General features: G+C 36.1%; 3 protein-coding genes across 3 annotated transcripts; 1 reads left to right on the top strand and 2 right to left on the bottom strand.

The window, feature by feature from the left end:
* Positions 1–1,885: 1,885 nt before the first annotated feature.
* LOC123475381 lies at positions 1,886–5,562 on the top strand. The gene is given in 13 exon segments (XM_045177989.1): positions 1,886–2,249; positions 2,317–2,670; positions 2,733–2,843; positions 2,912–3,150; positions 3,215–3,423; positions 3,485–3,581; positions 3,688–3,748; positions 3,751–4,037; positions 4,104–4,221; positions 4,308–4,399; positions 4,459–4,687; positions 4,754–4,936; positions 4,996–5,562. Coding segments are annotated over 12 exon segments (2,379 nt in total). The 5' UTR covers positions 1,886–2,249; positions 2,317–2,354; the 3' UTR covers positions 5,433–5,562.
* Positions 5,563–15,324: 9,762 nt separating this feature from the next.
* On the bottom strand, positions 15,325–17,118 carry LOC116935516 (ATP-dependent DNA helicase pif1-like). The gene has a single exon (XM_045177983.1). The coding sequence runs from the start codon at positions 17,116–17,118 to the stop codon at positions 15,325–15,327; it is 1,794 nt and encodes a 597-aa protein (XP_045033918.1).
* Positions 17,119–17,144: 26 nt separating this feature from the next.
* LOC116935515 lies at positions 17,145–20,604 on the bottom strand. The gene is given in 2 exon segments (XM_045177982.1): positions 17,145–17,349; positions 17,393–20,604. Coding segments are annotated over 2 exon segments (3,417 nt in total).
* Positions 20,605–21,106: the final 502 nt, after the last annotated feature.

The following is a 21,106-nucleotide window of genomic DNA, read 5'->3' as shown; positions in this document are numbered from 1 at the left end:
TCCCAGATACATCTGGCTAAAAAAAATATCCGCAAACCATGCTAAGTCACCTGAGTTTTTGATATTTTTCACCTCGTTGGCGCTGGCCAACAGCGGCTACTCCAGCTCGAACCGCTTCCGGTGTTGAAGGTGGGTCATCTTCAATTTATTTATTGAGCAGCGAAGGCATATATGCGTCCGTAAATAGGAAAAGCCGTCAAAGATGGGCCGCTGTTCATATGGGACAGATCAATCGCCAACAAATTCATCAGTTTATATTCTGGGTGTCGTCGACAAGGGGCAGTCCGGCCAGCCCGCAATTAAACGGCAAAATATAAACGCAATTTATTTCAGCCGAGAATTTTCCTTCAATAAAATTTTATGTGATGCACATTATTCAGCGCTAAACATTTATTTTAGCGCTTGCGCGTTTCGTAAGTCATATGATAGAAAAAATTGGCCTAAAATCAACGCATCGTAGTCGAGTGATCTATAGATCACTAACGTCATACGCGCAACGATATCGCTATATCCAACGCAAACCATTTGACATTTTTCGCCAAACGAGCCGCCTAAACATTGGCCAAGCGACGATTAGCGCTAAGATAGAGAACGGACTCGATAGCGACTAGCGCTAATATAATAGACGGACGCGCGCAACTAGTCAAGTGGCCGCAATTGTTTTTTTGTCGCAACTCGTTAAATAACCGAAGCGCTGGCACGTTTTATAAATAATGCGATGAAGTGAATTGCGCTAAATATAGCGCTTCGCGCGCAAGTTTATCAAAACTACATCACTAGCGCCATGCGCGCTTAGATAGCGCTAGATCTAGCGTGAAACATTTAATATAATTATTTTTCGTGCGAGCCGCTAAAAACAACGGGCGATCGACAACGCAAAAATAACGCAAGGCGCCGCGATAAGTGCCGAAATAACGAAAGGGCACGCCCTACTCGCCCAACTAGTCGCCGCAATTGTTGGTTTACTTTGCACGTCCGTTTAATTAAATTTAGTGCAATGCGTGATATGTAGCGTTAAATATTGATTTTAGCGCTTGTTCTTTTCGTAAATTATATGATGGAATGAATTGCGCTAAATTGATCCTTTTTTGCGCAATTTAATAAAAAGTGCCCTGCGCTCTTAGTAGAGCTTTTAGTGCGAAATATTTAACCTCATTATTTTCGCGTAGATAGCCAACTGTTACAGCGGACGGGCTGCACTAAGCGATCAAATAGCGGACGGCGCGCGCTATTCGTCCAACCAGTCGCCGCAATAGTTTTTTTTGTGTCTCAGTGATGTTATTTGTCTACGCATACGGCGTTTTGGCAGGCGATTTCCGTCGGTGAGCTGGTGTAGAATTTGCCGTTGCATTCAGACCCTACGTTTTGATCGTCTTCGCAATCGTAATGACGTTGGCCACGTCTGGTTGTGGTGAATGCTGTGGTCGTTGCCACATTCAGCTTCCCGTTCGTAATATGTTGCTCTACATTTGCCGGGATTTGTAGGAACCGGGCGAGAACGTCCTCGCTTCGTTTGAGATGATAGGGCTCAGCCGCTCAGCGCTTATCCCTAGCCATCTAGGGGGAGAGTGAATGTGGCTATGTTTTGGACCGCTAGGTGGCTATCCGTTTGAATAACTTTCATGGGTTTTATGTAAAAAAGGGGGGAAATGCAAAATAATATTAAAGAATAATTCTAATTATTTCGGTTGATTTATTTTGCAATTAAAAGGTAGCATTTTTCATTAAATTAAAAAAAGATCACAGCAAAAAGAAAGCATAGCAACGGTGTTAAGCAGACGACGATAGCAGACTAAGGTTGGATTGACGAAAAAAGTATCTGTATTTCGCTGCTACAAACGGCGCACCAATGCACCATACATTTTTACGTAATTTTTCATGGCAGAAGTAAGTTCATTGAGTGAGTCGGAAAATTATGTGGAAAGTGATTTCGAAACCTCATCAACAGAAGAGAAAAAGAAGAAAAATGTTTATCCCAAGAGGAAAAGAAAGTATCATCATTTATCCGAGCATTTTTCCAAGTCGAAGAACAATGTAAAAGTAAAGTCTAGTTCCACTGCTGGAAAAACTTTTACTTATCTTGGAAAAACTAGGAAGAAAAAAAAATTCAACTCTTAGTGGTGATTCCCTTCAACATTCTTCGCAATCCGTACAACAGCCACAAACTGTTTCATCATTCACTACCCATCATTCAGCACATGACATAGCGACTGATGAATTCCCATCAGCTATCAGCCTTGAAGATCTTGGTTACTATGAAAATCCAGTACAATTTTATTTTGGTTATATAAATAAAGTGAAATTGTATCTTTGCAGATAAGCTAAGAAGAGAAGTGAAAAACGACTTAGAAAGCATGCAGGTAAGACAACATCGAACATGGCAAGAACGACAAACATTTGGTGCATGGGGACAGCATGCTAGAAGAAGAATTTTTACAGAATATGTATCAAGACAGCCACTATTTCATTCAAAATGTGACCAGTGTCATGGTGATTTGAACTTCTACGCTGTGAGATGTATGACCTGCAAAAGAAACCTTTGCCATCAATGTGATGCAAACACACACTCCAGCATGCCATTTCATCGAAGACTATTGTGTTCTTGCGAAACCCTGGAAACATTACAGCCCCATCATTTTATCGATGAAGAAGGAAACATTATAACAAAAGGTATCTGTCTAAAAATAAAAATTCAGACACACGTGTTTCTCAACTATTATGCTCTTTTACAGATGTTTGTTTACCATGCTTTGTGCCTCTTAAATGCTGTGATGTAAACTGCCTTGGATCGATGTCGCTTACACCCAATCTCACAGAATCAATCGTGGTTGTCACTGAGCAAGGTAAAAATAACATTCAATGTAGACCGTATTCTAAAGACTATCTAATAATTTAAAAAATAATTGGACAGGTCGGTTTCTGTTAAAGGGAACTAATTTTGTTTGTGATAGTTGCCATACTGTTAGGAAAGCCACTATCGACGACTATATATTTTCTGGTTTTTTCCCTGCAAGTTTATCAGAGAAAGTTACATATCTTTTTTCAGAAGAGGCACTTCTATTAGGGTATCACATTTCCCACAAGTGTCCAGGTTCTTCAAAGAACATGTACGCTCGCACTCTTGAAGACGTATCTAAAGAATATGGACGGGTACGTGACACAAAGCAGTACAATTTATTCAATTGTTATAATTATGATTTGGTTGATTTGGAAGAATGGACCGATTAACGTACCGTTATTTACTACTGCGGAAAGAGAGTGGGAAACCTGTCGCCACTATATTGATCAAGAAGTGCTGAAAAGAGACAAAATTCATTGCCCAAGTTGTGGGAAAGAACCTTTAGTCAGATCTTCTGACGCTATCGTAAAATTGAGGCGCTTAAGCTCGGCTGGAAAAGTGCACAATCCAGAAAACGAAAGAACGTAAGATGCGTGTACAAGAAAACACGACAAAGACTGGTCTTAAGTTTTATTATTTCAATAGAATGGAACAGCCACAGGCGAGGTTTGGAAACTTAGTTATCAAATCCGATACAGAAGTTGAAAATTTCCGTCAAAGGATTTACAACAAAGTTTCTACTGTACGCAATTACATTTCATTTGAAACTACTAGATTTGACATGCTGGACTACGATATGATTAATCATAATTTTATAGTATTTTTAATTCCCATATCTTATTTTGTAGACAAAAAAGAAACAGATGTGTGGGGGATCGGCTTTTAAGGCCGCAAGAGAAGACTCCAATGAACAAAGAAGTATGACGAGACTGGGCTCGTCGTTAGCTCTTGCAAGCACTGCGTTGTACCATACGCAATCAACATGTTTAAAGGTGAATCGTGGACCCATACTGCATTTATGCACAACGAAGCCATGAAAAGTAACGCCAAATTCTTCTGCTACGACGTGGTATGCCAATACTGGAAATGGATGAAAACAAAAGTGGCTCGTCATTTTCCTGAATACCGTAATCTAACAAGTGAAATGACAGGAATCTTGCCTATCATGCATAAGAATGCACATCAATTGCCATGCAAGGTATTATATCAATAAATTATGAAGCAAAGTCTTCTCTCAAGCTTGAAATATATATGTACAAAACAGATTTTATGGAATCCCCGCTGGACAACTGGAATGGGCTTAACTGGAGGAGAAGAGCACGAGCAAGTTTTCTCCAAATTGTATCTATATGCTTATGTGCTAAAGCATATGGCCAAACATAGTAATAGAGCTTCTTACTGTATTTATTAGCAAACATTGTTGCATTGTTAACTATTAATTCAACGATTTTACTCTTACTTCATTTAGACAGAAACGATTTTTTAACATTAGCTATTCTTTATTGGAACTGGGGTAAAATTGAAAATATGCATTTCCTTCTACGCAAAAAGCTAGAAAAAGTAAACAACTTTGCAATACAGGTTGAATAATTATTTGAAAATAACGAAAATTTTCTTAGGCAAGAAAGGAAATCAAACAAGGCACTCCAAAACTCGAGAAATTGTTGGAAACCCATAACCTCGTATATAATGATCTTCCACTGATTCACAAGGAGCTGGAGACAAAAGCTAAGGCAATTCTTGACCAAAGAAAAACCAAAAAGACTACAGTTGATACACTGAGAAGAATGCTGGAGGGCTTACATGCTCATTTAAAGACTACTTCCATTTCTATCTCTAAAGAAGCAGGTATATTACAAAAAATAAATTGAGACAGCATTACTTACTCAGAGTATCGAACTTGTACTAAAAAAGAAAATTCGAAGAGTCGCACTAAATTAAGGCGGGTTTTGACGGAAACTAAACGAAAGGCTTTGGAAACGATTGAATTAATTAATTCTAAGGATACAACGCTTCCAATTTCTTACGAGGATTTCAATGAAGGTGTCTTTCCTTGGGAAACAGTTCTGGATCGGGATGACACGCACTTTCCCACACGTAAAAATAAAAAAAATTGTACTTTTTTAAGTAAAAACTTCATTTCGTCGTTTTTGCAGTTTCCCTTGCCGACAAATATAATATTGTTGATTGTTGGATGCTATTGAAAAGAGAAAGGGAGGGAATTACATTGAGTAAGAATGAAATGATAAACTACATGCGATTCCTCATTGATAAACGGTCATCACTACAACAACCAAGTCAAAAACATACCGGAGAAGACGAGAAATTTGCGAAAGGGAAATCCGTCATGAAAGTTTCTGAAGTTCATCATCTTAATTTAAAAATTCAAATGGCTCTAACAACATTTAATTTAAAGTGCAACCAGGATTTTTCAGATTTCGTATGTGAAACACAAACAAATCATTCTGAACCAGAATTTGAGTTTGACACATCTGATGAAGACAATTACGATTCTCTCTCAGAATCCGAATATTCTGATGAAGAAACAGAAAGCTCATCTAGCTATTCGGAAGATGATGAATCTGCAATATAATTTAGAATACAAATTGCATAATTCTTACTAAAAGTTATGAAAAATAAATGTTTGACTCTTTTAAAGCAATATTGTATTTAATAAAAGTAAGAGAACCTTTTCTCTGATCCGTCCCGTTGCAAAATTAAAATAATAACTAATTGTGGTGCTTGAGAGACGTCAACCGAACAAACGAATCGAAACACCAAGGTAATTCTTCTGAAAAGGCTTTGTCTGAAATTTTTAAATTTCTTTTTTGGCGTTTAATATTAAACAATAAAGATCTTTTGACTAAAAAAGAAATAATTTGTGTTTTTCTTGATTAAATAAAACTTAAATTACAAAAAAAATAAGATTTTCCTTGTTTAGTTACATAATTTTTTCTACTTCGGTACTATTTAGAGTTAATTTAGATGCTTCCGATTGTGATTCCTTATGAAGATTGGCTTAGTTAATTAAAAAAATTCTTAGTTAGTAAAAATTTGCATAATCCCCAAAATTACATGGTAATAGCGCTTTCGTAAAAATAGATAAAATCTTAAGACGTGCTTTGTCTGAAGTATTTTTTAAATGAAAGATTCTTGGATTTGAGAAGTTTTTAAAGAAATGCTAAGTTAAAAAGAAAAAAAATTCTCAAAATGTGCAACCCTCAACATATGCTCTGCGACTTAAGATAAGGCTGTGTCTGAAATTTTAAATGACACCCATACCATTAAAACAGAACATTTTTTAGAAAATTATGAAAGGGAATATAAACGTTTGGACGTTTATGCTGTGAATTGAAAAGGGATAAAATAAATGTATAACCCTCCCAAACCTACTGAGACAAAAAGCTCTTATGGCGTTAGTCTACTTCTCCTGTTAGACCGTGTTTTGAACCATACTGCCCATACCGCCAAGTCGAGCAATGCTTCCGGAGCTCGCCGAAAGGATCAGCGCAGTCGAATTCGTCGTCTAGGGGGAGGGGGAGAAAAATGTCGACTGCTTGACTTCACAAATTTATAATCATAAATTATTTCAAATTAATATTTGTAAAATTCCTTGATGAAATTGATAAATACTTTTAAAATTTAATTTTAAATAACTATTGAAAAAAACTTAAGACTTGCCTATGTCTGAAGAAAAAACAAACAGGAGCAGCACTCATGGTAAGGCCGAAAAAACATTCAACTTAACATATAATGACAAAAACATGAATTAGTTAACTTTATATACAGCTACCAATCACTAGCGCAAGGTATAATATCGTTTTTAAAACAGGCTAATCTTAAGACAATGCTTTGTCTTAAAAAAAAAGAGAGAATAAGCCCTCTTGGGAAGGCCGAAAAACCTTAGACTTAACATATAATGACAAAAACATGACAAATGAAACTTGAAATACAGCTACCAATCACTAGCGCGAGGAATAATATCGTATTTAAAACAGACAAATCTTAAGACAATGCTTTGTCTAAACAAAAGAAAGAATCAGCCCTCTTGGTAAGGCCGGCAAAAAAAATTAAACTTAACATATAATGACAAAAATATGAATAAGACAACTTTAAATACAGCTACCAATCACTAGCGGAAGGAATAACATCGTATTTAAAACAGACAAATCTTAAGACAATGCTTTGTCTTAACAAAAGAAAGAATCAGCCCTCTTGGTAAGGCCGGCAAAAAAAAATTAAACTTAACATATAATGACAAAAATATGAATAAGTCAACTTTAAATACAGCTAACAATCACTACGGGAGGAATAATATCGTATTTAAAACAGACAAATCCTAAGACAATGCTTTGTCTAAACAAAAGAAAGAATCAGACCTCTTGGTAAGGCCGGCAAAAAAAAATTAAACTTAACATATAATGACAAAAATATGAATAAGTCAACTTTAAATACAGCTACCAATCACTAGCGGAAGGAATAATATCGTATTTAAAAAAGCCGAATCTTAAGACAATGCTTTGTCTGTTACTTTGAAAAAATGAAGACAAAGGTATGTCTTAAGTCGGTGAGCATATGTTGTTACATATAGAAGTAAAAACTCAAGGAATAACAGTGTATTCACATTGAATACAGGTATATTTGATCCTGTTTACATATAGAAGTAAAAACTCATGGTATAACAGTGTATTCACATTGAATACAAGTATATTTGATTCTCTTTACATGTAGAAGTATAAACTCATAATACAACAGTGTATTCACATTGAATACAAGTATATTTGATTCTGTTTACATGTAGAAGTATAAACTCATAATATAACAGTGTATTCACATTGAATACAAGTATATTTGATCCTGTTTACATATAAGAAGTAAAAACTCATGGTATCACAGTGTATTCACATTGAATACAAGTATTTTTGATCCTGTTTACATATAGAAATTAAAAATCATGGTATCAAAGTATATTCACATTGAATACAGGTATATTTGATTCTGTTTACATGTAGAAATATAAACTCATAATATAACAGTGTATTCACATTGAATACAAGTATATTTGATTCTGTTTACATGTAGAAGTATAAATTCATAATATAACAGTGTATTCACTTTGAATACAAGTATATATGATCCTGTTTACATATAGAAGTAAAAACTCATGGTATAACAGTGTATTCACATTGAATACAAGTATATTTGATTCTGTTTACATGTAGAAGTATGAACTTATAATATAACAGTGTATTCACATTAAATACAAGTATATTTGATTTTGTTTACATCTAGAAGTAAAAACTCATAATATAACAGCGTATTCAAATTGAATACAGGTACATTTGATCCTGTTTACATATAGAAGTAAAAACTGATGGTATATCAGTGTATTCACATTGAAAACAAGTATATTTGATTCTGTTTACATGTAGAAGTATAAACTCATAATATAACAGTGTATTCACTTTGAATACAAGTATATTTGATCCTGTTTTCATATAGAAGTAAAAACTCATTGTTTAACAGTGTATTCACATTGAATACAAGTATATTTGATCCTGTTTACACATAGAAGTTAAAACTCATGGTATTACATAATCAGTATCATTACCTGTATTCACATTGAATACAGCTATATTTGATTCTGTTTACATGTAGAAGTATAAACTCATAATATAACAGTGTATTCACATTGAATACAAGTATATTTGATTCTGATAACATGTAGAAGTATAAACTCATAATATAACAGTGTATTCACAATGAATACAAGTATATTTGATCCTGTTTACATATAGAAGTATAAACTCATGGTATAACAGTGTATTCATATTGATTTCAAGTATATTTGATTCTGTTTTCATGTAAAAGTATAAACTCATAATATAACAGTGTATTCACATTGAACAGAAGTATATTTGATTCTGTTTACATATAGAAGTAAAAACTAATGGTATAACAGTGTATTCACATTGAATACAAGTTTATTTGATTCTGTTTACATGTAGAAGTATAAACTCATAATATAACAGTGTATTCACATTGAATACAAGTATATTTGATTTTATTTACATATAGAAGTACAAACTCATGGTATAACAGTGTATTCACATTGAATACAAGGATATTTGATTCTGTTTACATGTAGAAGTATAAACTCATAATATAACAGTGTATTCACATTGAATACAGGTATATTTATCCTGTTTACATATTGAAGTAAAAACTCATGGTATAACAGTGTATTCACATTGAATACAAGTATATTTGATTCTGTTTACAGGTAGAAGTAAAAACTCATAATATAACATTGTATTCACATTGAATGCAAGTATATTTGATCCTGTTTACATATAGCAGTTAAAACTCATGATATCACAGTGTATTCACATTGAATACAGGTATATTTGATCCTGTTTACATATAGAAGTAAAAACTGATGTTATAACAGTGTATTCACATTGAATACAAGTATATTTGATCCTGTTTACACATAGAAGTTAAAACTCATGGTATTACATAATCAGTATTATTACCTGTATTCACATTAATTACAGCTATATTTGATTCTGTTTACATGTAGAAGTATAAACTCATAATATAACAGTGTATTCACATTGAATACAAGTATATTTAATCCTGTTTACATATACAAGTAAAAACTCATGATATAACAGTGTATTCACATTGAATACAAGTATATTTGATTCTGTTTACATGTAGAAGTATAAACTCATAATATAACAGTGTATTCACATTGAATACAAGTATATTTGATTCTGATAACATGTAGAAGTATAAACTCATAATATAACAGTGTATTCACAATGAATACAAGTATATTTGATCCTGTTTACATATAGAAGTAAAAACTCATGGTATAACAGTTTATTCATATTGATTTCAAGTATATTTGATTCTGTTTTCATGTAAAAGTATAAACTCATAATATAACAGTGTATTCACATTGAATACAAGTATATTTGATTCTGTTTACATATAGAAGTAAAAACTCATGGTATAACAGAGTATTCACATTGAATACAAGTTTATTTGATTCTGTTTACATGTAGAAGTATAAACTCATAATATAACAGTGTATTCACATTGAATACAAGTATATTTGATCTTGTTTACAGAAAGAAGTAAAAACTCATGGTATCACAGTGTATTCACATTGAATACAAATATATATTTGATCCTGTTTACAAATAGAAGTAAAAACTCATGGTATCACAGTGTATTCACAATGAATACAAGTATATTTAAGTTTTTACTTTTATATGTAAGCAGGATCAAACATACTTGTATTCAATGTGAATACACTGTTATATTATGAGTTTATACTACTACATGTAAACAGAATCAATTATACTTGTATTCAATGTGAATACACTGTTATACAATGAATTTTTACTCCTATATGTAAACAGGATCAAATATACTTGTATTCAATTTGAATACACTGTTATATTATGAGTTTATACTTCTGCATGTAAACAGAATCAAGTATACTTGTATTCAATGTGAATTCACTGTTATACCATGACTTTTTACTTCTATATGTAAACATGATCAAATATACTTGTATTTAATGTGAATACCCTGTTATATTATGAGTTTTTACTTCTACATGAAAACAGATTCAAATATACTTGTATTCAATGTGAATACACTTTGATACCATGACTTTTAACTTGTATATCAATGTGAATACACTGTTATACCATGAGTTTTTACTCCTATATGTAAACAGATTCAAGTATACTTGTATTCAATGTGAATACACTGTTATACCATGAGTTTTTACTCCTATATGTAAACAGGGTCAAATATACTTGTATTTAATGTGAATACACTGTTATATTATGAGTTTATACTTCTATATGTAAACAGAATCAAATATACTTGTAATCAATGTGAATACACTGTAATACCATGAGTTTTTACTTCTATATGTAAACAGGTTTAAATATACTTGTATTCAATGTGAATACACTGTGATACCATGAGTTTTTACTTCTATATGTAAACAGGATCAAATATACTTGTTTTCAATGTGAATACACTGTGATACCATGGGTTTTTAATACTATATGTAAAGAGAATCAAATATACTTGTATTCAATGAGACTACACTGTTATATTATGAGTTTATACTTCTACATGTAAACAGAATAAATTATGCTTTTATTCAATGTAAATAAACTGTTATGTTATGAGTTTATACTTCTACATGTAAACAGAATCAAATATACTTGTATTCAATGTGAATACACTGTTATATTATGAGTTTATACTTCTACATGTAAACATAATCAAATATACTTGTATTCAATGTGTATACCCTGTGATACCATGAGTTTTTAATTCTATATGTAAAAAGGATCTAATATACTTGTATTCAATGCGAATACACTGTTATATTATGAGTTTATACTTCTACATGTAAACAGAATCAAATATACTTGTATTCAATGTGAATACAATGTGATACCATGAGTTTTTACTTCTATATGTAAACAGGATCAAATATACTTGTATTCAATGTGAATACCCTGTGATACCATGAGTTTTTAATTCTATATGTAAAAAGGATCCAATATACCTGTATTCAATTCGAATACACTGTTATATTATGAGTTTATACTTCGACGTGTAAACAGAATCAAATATACTTGTATTCAATGTGAATACACTGTGATAGTTTGAGTTTTAACTTCTATATGTAAACAGGATCAAATATACTTGTATTCAATGTGAATACACTGTGATACCATGGGTTTTTACTTCTAGATTTAAACAGGATAAAATATACTTGTATTCAATGTGAATACACTGTGATACCATGAGTTTTTACTTCTATATGTAAACAGGATCAAATATACTTGTATTCAATGTGAATACACTGTTATATTATGAGTTTATACTACTACATGTAAACAGAATGAAATATACTTGTATTCAATGTGAATACACTGTGATACCATGATTTTTAACTTCTATATGTAAACAGGATCAAATATACTTGTATTCAATGTGAATACACTGTGATACCATGAGTTTTAACTTCTATATGTAAACAGGATCAAATATACCTGTATTCAATGTGAATACACTGTGATACCATGAGTTTTTGTAACCAGGATCAAATATACTTGTTTTCAATGTGAATACGCTGTGATACCATGGGTTTTTAATTCTATATGTAAACAGGATCAAATATACTTGTATTTAATGAGAATACACTGTTATATTATGAGTTTATACTTCTATATGTAAACAGGAACAAATATACTTGTATTCAATGTGAATACACTGTTATATTATGAGTTTATACTTCTACATGTAAACAGAATCAAATATACTTGTATTCAATGTAAATACTGAAAAGTATTAAATCTAATTAACAACTCTAATACCTGCGATTCAATACCTTTGTAAATTTAACTTAGGCAGGTTCTACCACTGGTTTATTGAAACTGACTTCTGACACAAGAAATGGCGTCTGCCTTTACACAGGGAAAAAATTCTAACAACGGCTATTGCCGATATCGGCCACCAAACAGGCTCTGCTTGGCAGCGCCCCTGGCGGCCTACACAAAGCTTACAATTATAACATAAATTATAAGTCAAAAACAATAGGCCGTCTGACGGGCCTTCCAAATTTGGATACTCTTTCTTCTTGTGGGCTTTGACAATCCGCAACAAATACACTGTGATACCATGAGTTTTTACTTCTATATGTAAACAGGATCAAATATACTTGTATTCAATGTGAATACACTGTGATACCATGAGTTTTTACTTCTATATGTAAACAGGATGAAATATACTTGTATTCAATGTGAATACACTGTGATAGCATGAGTTTTTACTTCTATATGTAAACAGGATCAAATATACTTGCATTCAATGTAAAAACACTGTTATAATATGAGTTTTTACTTCTATATGTAAACAGGGTCAAATATACTTGCATTCAATGTGAAAACACTGTGATACCATGAGTTTTTACTTCTATATGTAAAAAGGATCAAATATACTTGTCTTCAATATGAATAAACTGTAATATTATGAGTTTACACTTCTACACGTAAAAAGAATCAAATATACTTGTATTCAATGTGAATACACTGTGATACCACGTTTTCTATCTTCTATATGTGAACAGGATCAAATATACTTGTATTCAATGGGAATACTCTGTGATACCATGAGTTTTTACTTCTACATGTAAACAGTATCAAATATTCTTGTATTCAATTTGAATACACTGTGATACCATGAGTTTTAACTTCTATATGTAAACAGGATCAAATATACTTGTATTCAATGTGAATACCCTGTGATACCATGAGTTTTTAATTCTATATGTAAACAGGATCCAATATACTTGTATTCAATGTGCATACACTGTTATATTATGAGTTTATACTTCTACATGTAAACGGAATCAAATACAATTGTATTCAATGTAAATACACTGTGATAGTATGAGTTTTAACTTCTATATGTTAACAGGATCAAATATACTTGTATTCCATGTGAATACACTGTGATACCATGAGTTTTTTAATCAATATGTAAACAGGATCAAATATACTTGTATTCAATGTGAATACACTATGATACCATGAGTTTTTACTTCTATATGTAAACAGGGTCAAATATACTTGTATTCAATATGAATACACGGTTATATTATGAGTTTACTCTTTTACATGTAAACAGAATCAAATATACTTGTATTCAATGTGAATACACTGTGATACCACGTTTTCTAACTTCTATATGTGAACAGGATCAATTATACTTGTATTCAATGTGAATACACTGTGATACCATGAGTTTTTACTTCTATATGTAAACAGGATCAAATATTCTTGTATTCAATGTTAATACACTGTGATACCATGAGTTTTAACTTCTATATGTAATCAGCATCAAATATACTTGAATTCATTATGAATACACTGTTATGTTATGAGTTTACACTTCTACATGTAAACAGATATACTTGTACTTAATGTGAATACACTGTGATACCACGTTTTCTATCTTCTATATGTGAACAGGATCAAATATACTTGTATTCAATGTAAATACACTGTGATACCATGAGTTTATACTTCTACATGTAATTAGGATCAAATATACTTGTATTGAATGTGAATACACTGTTATATTATGAGTTTATACTTCAACATGTAAACAGAATCAAATATACTTGTATTCAATGGGAATACACTGTGATACCATGAGTTCTTACTTCTTTATGTAAACAGGATCAAATATACTTGTATTCAATGTGAATACACTGTTATATTATGAGTTTATACTTCTACATGTAAACAGAATCAAATATAATTGTATTCAATGTGAATACACTGTAATACCACGAGTTTTTACTTCTATATGTAAACAGGATCAAATATACTTGTATTCAATGTAAATACACTGTTATACCATGAGTTTTTACTTCTTTATGTAAACAGAATGAAATATACTTGTATTCAATGTGAACACACTGTTATATTATGAGTTTATACTTCTATATGTAAACAGGATCAAATATATTTGTATTCAATGTGAATACACTGCTATACCATGAGTTTTTACGTTTTTATTTAAACAGGATGAAATATACTTATATTCAATGGGAATACGCTGTTACATTATGAGTTTATACTTCTACATGTAAACAGAATCAAATATACTTGTATTCAATGTGAGTACACTGGTATACCATGAGTTTTTACTTCTATATGTAAACAGGATGAAATATACTTGTATTCAATGTGAATGCACTGTTATATTATGAGTTTATACTTCTACATGTAAGAAGAATCAAATATACTTGTATTCAATGTGAATACACTGTTTTACCATTAGTTTTTACTTCTATATGTAAACAGGATCAAATATACTTGAATTCAATGTGAATACACTGTTATATTATGAGTTTACTAGTATACGGCGGCCCGTCCCAGGACGGTAATAGGTGAAGTCTAGTATTCAGTGTCTGCTGTGCATTTAGTTGCGTTATACTTGTATTGTCTGCTGCAAGTGAGGCTACTTATACTTTTATTGTCTGCTGCACATTCGTCTACTTTTACTTTTATTGTCTGTTGGACGTTAGTCTACTTTTACTTTTATAAACCTTATACCTTTTACCCCTTAATCCACTTTATGCCTCTTAATCCATGTTAAGCCGCTGAATCCACGTAAAGCCCATTAGTCTACTTACAACTTGTAAATCCACTTAAAGACCCTTAATCCACGTATTGTAAAGTCGTACCTCTCATACACGTAAAAAAAAATGGAGGAAAAATAAATCACGGTTGAGCGCACTTGGGAACTGCCCCCAAGGCCATGCCCGTGCTCCTTACTTGGTCCGTAGACCGAGGCGGAAGTTAGTTCCTCTTTTTTTCAGTCATTATCACTGGGCTGGTGATTTCTTTATTTTTTCCTACGAAGTTTTTTCAGATGAGTACTTCTTTATAGACGACGTTCCTCGTAAAAACTCGTTGCTTATCTTGTTCCGATGAATCTGGAATATTTTTGAGAAGCTTTCCTTGTTTCTCGGACTCACCACACTCGATCTTCACACCTTCTCTTGATGTGGCTCGCGAAAATGCGACATACAGTTGGCCATGGCTGAAAACAGGTTCCGGAAGGTAGATGCCGACTCGATCGAAAGTCTGTCCCTGCGACTTGTTGATGGTCATGGCGAAAGCCACAAGTACGGGGAACTGCAATCGCTTGAGTTTAAACGGCAAGTCAGAGTCAGTTGGTGTCATGGACATGCGTGGTAGAAAAACAGTGTGTCCTTTGTTTTTTCCAGCCGCGATATCTGCTACTATCAAATTGAGCGCAAGTTCCCTGATGATCAACCTCGTACCGTTGCACAGTCCTTTTCGCGAGTCAATGTTCTTGAGAAGAATGATGAATGCTCCAGTTTTCAGTTTCAATTCGTGCGGAGGAAGTCCAGAAACGTTAAAGGTGTTTAATATTTCCGCAGGGTAGTTGGCAATTTCCTCTGGATCCTCTGAATCCATGGTGTCGATGCTCCTATAAATTTTCAGTGCGCCAGGCATCTCTGTGATGATTTGGTTGTTTATCCGAAGACAATCTTCATTCTTGGGGCATAAAATTGCCCGATTCGAAATTGAATCAACCACTCCATCTTGCAAGAGATCTGATGGGTCTCCAAAGACGTGTTCAACTAAATTACGTTGAATGTTCAGAAAGTCTTGTGGAATTTCGATGACATCTGGGTTGTTAAGCCTCGGTATTTGAGGGAGAATTCCATTTCCGAGCTCGATGAGCCAATCTGCGTAATCTTGACTGCCAGCTGTGGTGCGCATGTTCTGCACCAATCGAAGTTGATGGAAATTTGGCCAAGTCACGTTATTGATGATGGTGGCTTCAACGACTTGGACTCTGTTTCCATGTCGGACAACGGGCAGGCACTGTCTGAAATCACCGCCGAGCAAGAGAACTTTACCGCCGTAGGGTTCGACACGATTTTTCATCACCGTTTGGAACAGATGATTGATTGCGTCGAGAGCGTGGTTGGTCTTCATTGTGGCTTCGTCTGAGATGATGAGACACGCGTTCCTAATCATTTGCGCATTATAGGTGCCTTCTTCGATTTTTGATCGTGTCGTCTCTGTAATTGGAGGGTAGATCTTGAACTGCGAATGGTAAGTCGCACCATCCAGCAACAAAGTCGACGCGATCCCCGTCGAAGCCACTGCGATGACTTGTCTTCCTTGGCCCTGGAGAACATTGATGAGAGTGTTGTAGACAAAAGTTTTGCCCGTTCCTCCAGGGCCGTCTAGGAAATACTGTCTTGGATGTGCGGTGTTGGTGACATCGTTGACAGCAGCCATGATTTTATCAAAGGCCGCCCGTTGACCGTCGTTGAGTTGAGACAGCATCATTTCACCCATCAATCGCTTTTGTTGCCTTACGTTGTCGTCGTTTCTTTCCATTTGGGCTTCAATCAGTTGGTTGATGAGATGGAAGTCAGGAACCGGCAAGGAAAATTCTTCCATCGTCTTGTTGTTTAGACGTAGCTTGTCCTGAATCCATTTCAGCGTTAGATTTTTGGCTACATTGGCATCATGTCCACTCCTAATAAAGTCTTCCATGAGATGATTGAGGTTGGCATCAAACAGAGTCGCGGCGTCTGTAGGATTACAGTAGACGCAAATGTCTACATAGAGTTGCCTCAGTTGAGCTGGCATTTGGAAAACGGCTGCCTCTTTCATGGTCGTTGACCACGCCCTATCGTCTTCTAGAAGATTGAGTGCGATGGCTGCCGATTTGAAAGTAGCATGCTGTAATCCGTCGACCGTTCGAAGATGCTCGAAACTTGTCGCTCCCTTGACGTTGATGAGCAATAATCGAAGGCAATGACGCTCCATTTGCCTGACGCCCACCGTGTAGAGTCGCCCGATGATTCTAGACCTTCTGCATCTAGGTTTCCACGAATTGGTTTTCTTCATGAACACGTAGTGGTGAGGGATTTCTCGGTAGAAATACTTTCTTGCGTTGTCGTCTTCGCTATTCAGCTTGAAATATGCCGTCAGGATGGTGTCTTTGGTGGCAGCGTTGATGACGGCCTGCTGTTCATTGCCAGGCAGGAAAAAAACCGACTGTTCTCGGGGCAAATGGACGGCAAGTCGACAGATGGCATGAGACCGCTCTGATAAGGGGAACTTGAAGATTCTCCAACAGGCTTCTGGTGCGCTGACGTAGCGCGCATCCAAGTGGCTGGTGATTTCATCCCACACAACTGTTGGAACGTCATCTGCCTCCTGTTGAAAAGTTCCTACTTTCTTGTCCATTTTGATGCAGTCATATCCCTTGTAGACGTATTTGAATATGTACTTTACGCTGACGATTGAAGCGCAGTATTCCAAGTTGATGTGCGAGTCGAACTTCAAGGACAGCCAGGGGTTGTATGGAATGACCCATCTGTTATCCACTTCGAAATGCGTATGTCCTCTTTTCAAGCGATGCACCACGCCTGTATCTCTCCTTCGATACGTTGGGTAACCATTGTCGTTGACAATCGTTTCGGCCATGAATTCCTTGGGAAAACGTTTCGTGCAGATGTTGCCGTCCATGCAAGGGGACTGTTTGTTGGTCGATCCACACGGCCCGTGGATCATGTGGGCCATGACAATGTTGTAGAGTATTGGATGGGTTGTCTTGTCCGGTATTTCGGCACAGATGGTTTCGTCCACGTCTTTTGCCGTTGCAGGTGCGTCGCGCTTGTAGATCCAGATGAGCATGTGACAGTGTGGTAGGCCGCGCTTTTGAAATTCAATGACGTGAATTCGAGCGGTGGCAAATCCCAGAACCTGACGCTTTTCGATGTCGTTAACCAATTCATTTTTCTTTTGGTTAAAGACTCTGGCAACAATATCGGGCCGATCGGATGCCGATAGATGGGTCGGAATGTTGGCCACAATTTCTTTCCACTTCGGGTTGCATGTGAACGTCAGGAAAAATACCGGTTTGCCGAATTTGCCGCAGATTGCCATCGCGTCTTGGTACGCTTGCTTCATGGCTCTTGGACTTCCAATAAAACTCGAAGGGAGAACATGATACGATCCGACCGTCATATTTTCTCTTTCCGCCTGATTGTTGATGTAGTCCAAGAGACCATTGTACTGAGCAACGTGAAGCTCCGCCTGATGTTCGCGAATGTACTTGATGCGGTTGGCTTCAATCTTGACATAGGAATCTACCATTCATTGCTGAGTGAGTGGTCCTCCGGCCAAGACGTTGTTGAAATAGTCCCGTATCGACATGAGAAAGCTGTAAAATTCGCACTGCGTCACTCTCTTGCGTCTTCCCTCACCTCGATTCAATCGCTGAGGATCATTTTCATCATCGTCTATTTGCTCTTCCGGTTCTGGTTCAGGTTCTTCTGCCGGAAACGAATCATTGGCCGCTGCTTCTGCTGCTGGAATTTGCATTAGCAGTCTCTCGTTGAGCCTTTGGAACGGAATCTCTTCTTCTTCATCCCAATCCATTGCTCTTGCAGCAGCTTCCTCTCTCTCTCGCCGTGTAGTGGTTGTGTAAGGCATATTTACATGCCACCCATCGTCACCGTTTGGAAAGAGCAATGGATAAGTCATGGGGTCGCACATTGGTTGTTGTGTGCTGATTTTGATCAGTGTTCTTCCCCTGACTGGTATGAAGAGATGGCCTTGGATATCCCTCTTGGCTGGTGGCTCTCCGTTTGCGCTTTTGAATAAAATAGCAATCTCGTTTGTCGTCGGACTGTTGTAACGCCTTTGGTCCAGATTTCTACGATCACTGCTGATGATCATACCCACTATTTGGTGCGGCAAATTTTCAGCTTCGGCTCGACGGTACTCTTCCTCTAGCACTTGACGCATCATTTTGTAAATGGCTGCGTAAGGATTTTTTTCGCGGAGCATTGCGTCCAACTCTGCCATCAAGTTTCTACAGCATCTTCCGTTCGACTCGAAATCGGCTCTAAACTCGCCGGCCTGTGCTGCATCCATGAAATAGAGATCAGCGTACTTGGGATTGGTTGTATTCGGGCCGACGGGTGTCGTGTTGTGATACACTTGGCCATGTATTCTGAAACAATAGGGGCCACGTCCTGGTGGAGATGAAATACTGGCTCCCATTGAAGCGAATGCGTGAGCGCTGCTGTAGGTGCGAATTTTCGCCATGAAACTCTTCGATTTTGGATGATTGTTTTGCAAAAGTTTTGCAAGTGGTTGAGGGCATTTCTTTGGAGGTTGAAGAATAACTTTGCCTTTTCTACAACATTGCATGAACTTCTTGTCTTGCGGTCTTTCACCCTTGAAGTGTTTTGCGCCACATTCTTCGCAAATGTCCATTGCTCCACAATCATGTAATGGACGATGATCTTCAGAGACAATCGTTTTGCAAGCCAAACGATGAGTTCTTGGCAATCCAGCTTGGTTACGCGTCGCTAAAATCTCTTCGTGATACGTGCGTTCTTCTTCTGTTTCCAAGGGAATGATCTCTGCATGTTCCAATGCGTTCATCGCACGAATTATTTCTTCGTTTTCCGCTTGTTCTTCCCGGAGACGTTCCATCCGAAGCCGATTTTCTTCTAATCTTTCTCTGGTTTCTTCTTCGTTTTCGGCTCCTCTGTAGTTGGCTGTTTGTTCCCTGTTAAGTTCCCTACGTATTTCCGCCTCTTCTTCCGTTTCTTCAACCAGATACATCTGATGACGCAATCTGTCAGCCGTGGCACGCAACATCCTCTTTTCTACCGTCTCTTGGGCGCGTAGGACTTGATGGCGCAAGTTATCTTCGATCATCCTTACTCTCCTCTTATCAGCGGTTTCTGCGTCGCGTACAGCTTGCTGCCGTGTTGCTTGGTCTCTTAGCCTTGCACGTCTTTCTTCCTCACTTTCCTCTTCACGCAGAGCTTGTTGCCGCAACGCTTGCTCTTGTGGCCTAGCTTGCTGTATTTCGTCTGGCTCTTGAGCTCGGTTTCCTTTACGTCTTTGCGCTTCTTCTTCTAGACGCGCTTGCCTGTCTACTTCATCTGGAATTTGACGTTGAACTTCTTGATCGAGACGCTGTTTCTTCTCATCGCGCACATATTGTGCCCTGGCTCTATTGTCTTGCAAACGTTTTTCTCTAGCCTCTGGATCTTCTTGCCCTCTTTTCTCTCTTTGCTTCCTATTCTTTTCTGCCTTTTCAGCATCAGTCATTTGACGACGCGGTGCCATTGTTTGATTGTTGATGAAGATTATTCTAAATCGACGGCCCTGTAAAGGTATCGACGATTGAGAATGTGTAAGACGGACGAAAATGAAATTAACAATCGACGGCCCTGTAAAGGTATCGACGATTGAAAATTGGAGAGACGGACGAAATCTATATTGACAATCGACGGCCCTGTAAAGGTATCGACGACTGAAAATATGACGGATGGAAACGGAGTTAACAATCGAAGGCCCTGTAAAGGTATCGACGATTGAAAATGTGACGGACGAAAACGAAATTAACAATCGACGGCCCTGTAAAGGTATCGACGATTGAAAATATTAAAGAAGGGCGAAAACGAAATGAACAATCGACGGCCCTGTAAAGGTATCGACGATTGTAAAAGTGCATAGACGAAAAACGAAAAGATCAATCGACGGCCCTGAAAAGGTATCGACGATTGAAATATGCACAGACGAAAACGAAATGAACAATCAACGGCCCTGTAAAGGTATCGACGATTGA

The sequence above is a fragment of the Daphnia magna genome, linkage group LG8 (genome assembly GCF_020631705.1).
Source record: "Daphnia magna isolate NIES linkage group LG8, ASM2063170v1.1, whole genome shotgun sequence".
NCBI lineage: Eukaryota > Metazoa > Arthropoda > Branchiopoda > Diplostraca > Daphniidae > Daphnia > Daphnia magna.
The sequence above is the reverse complement of the archived record's forward strand: the minus strand, read 5'-3'. Positions and strand labels throughout refer to the sequence as shown.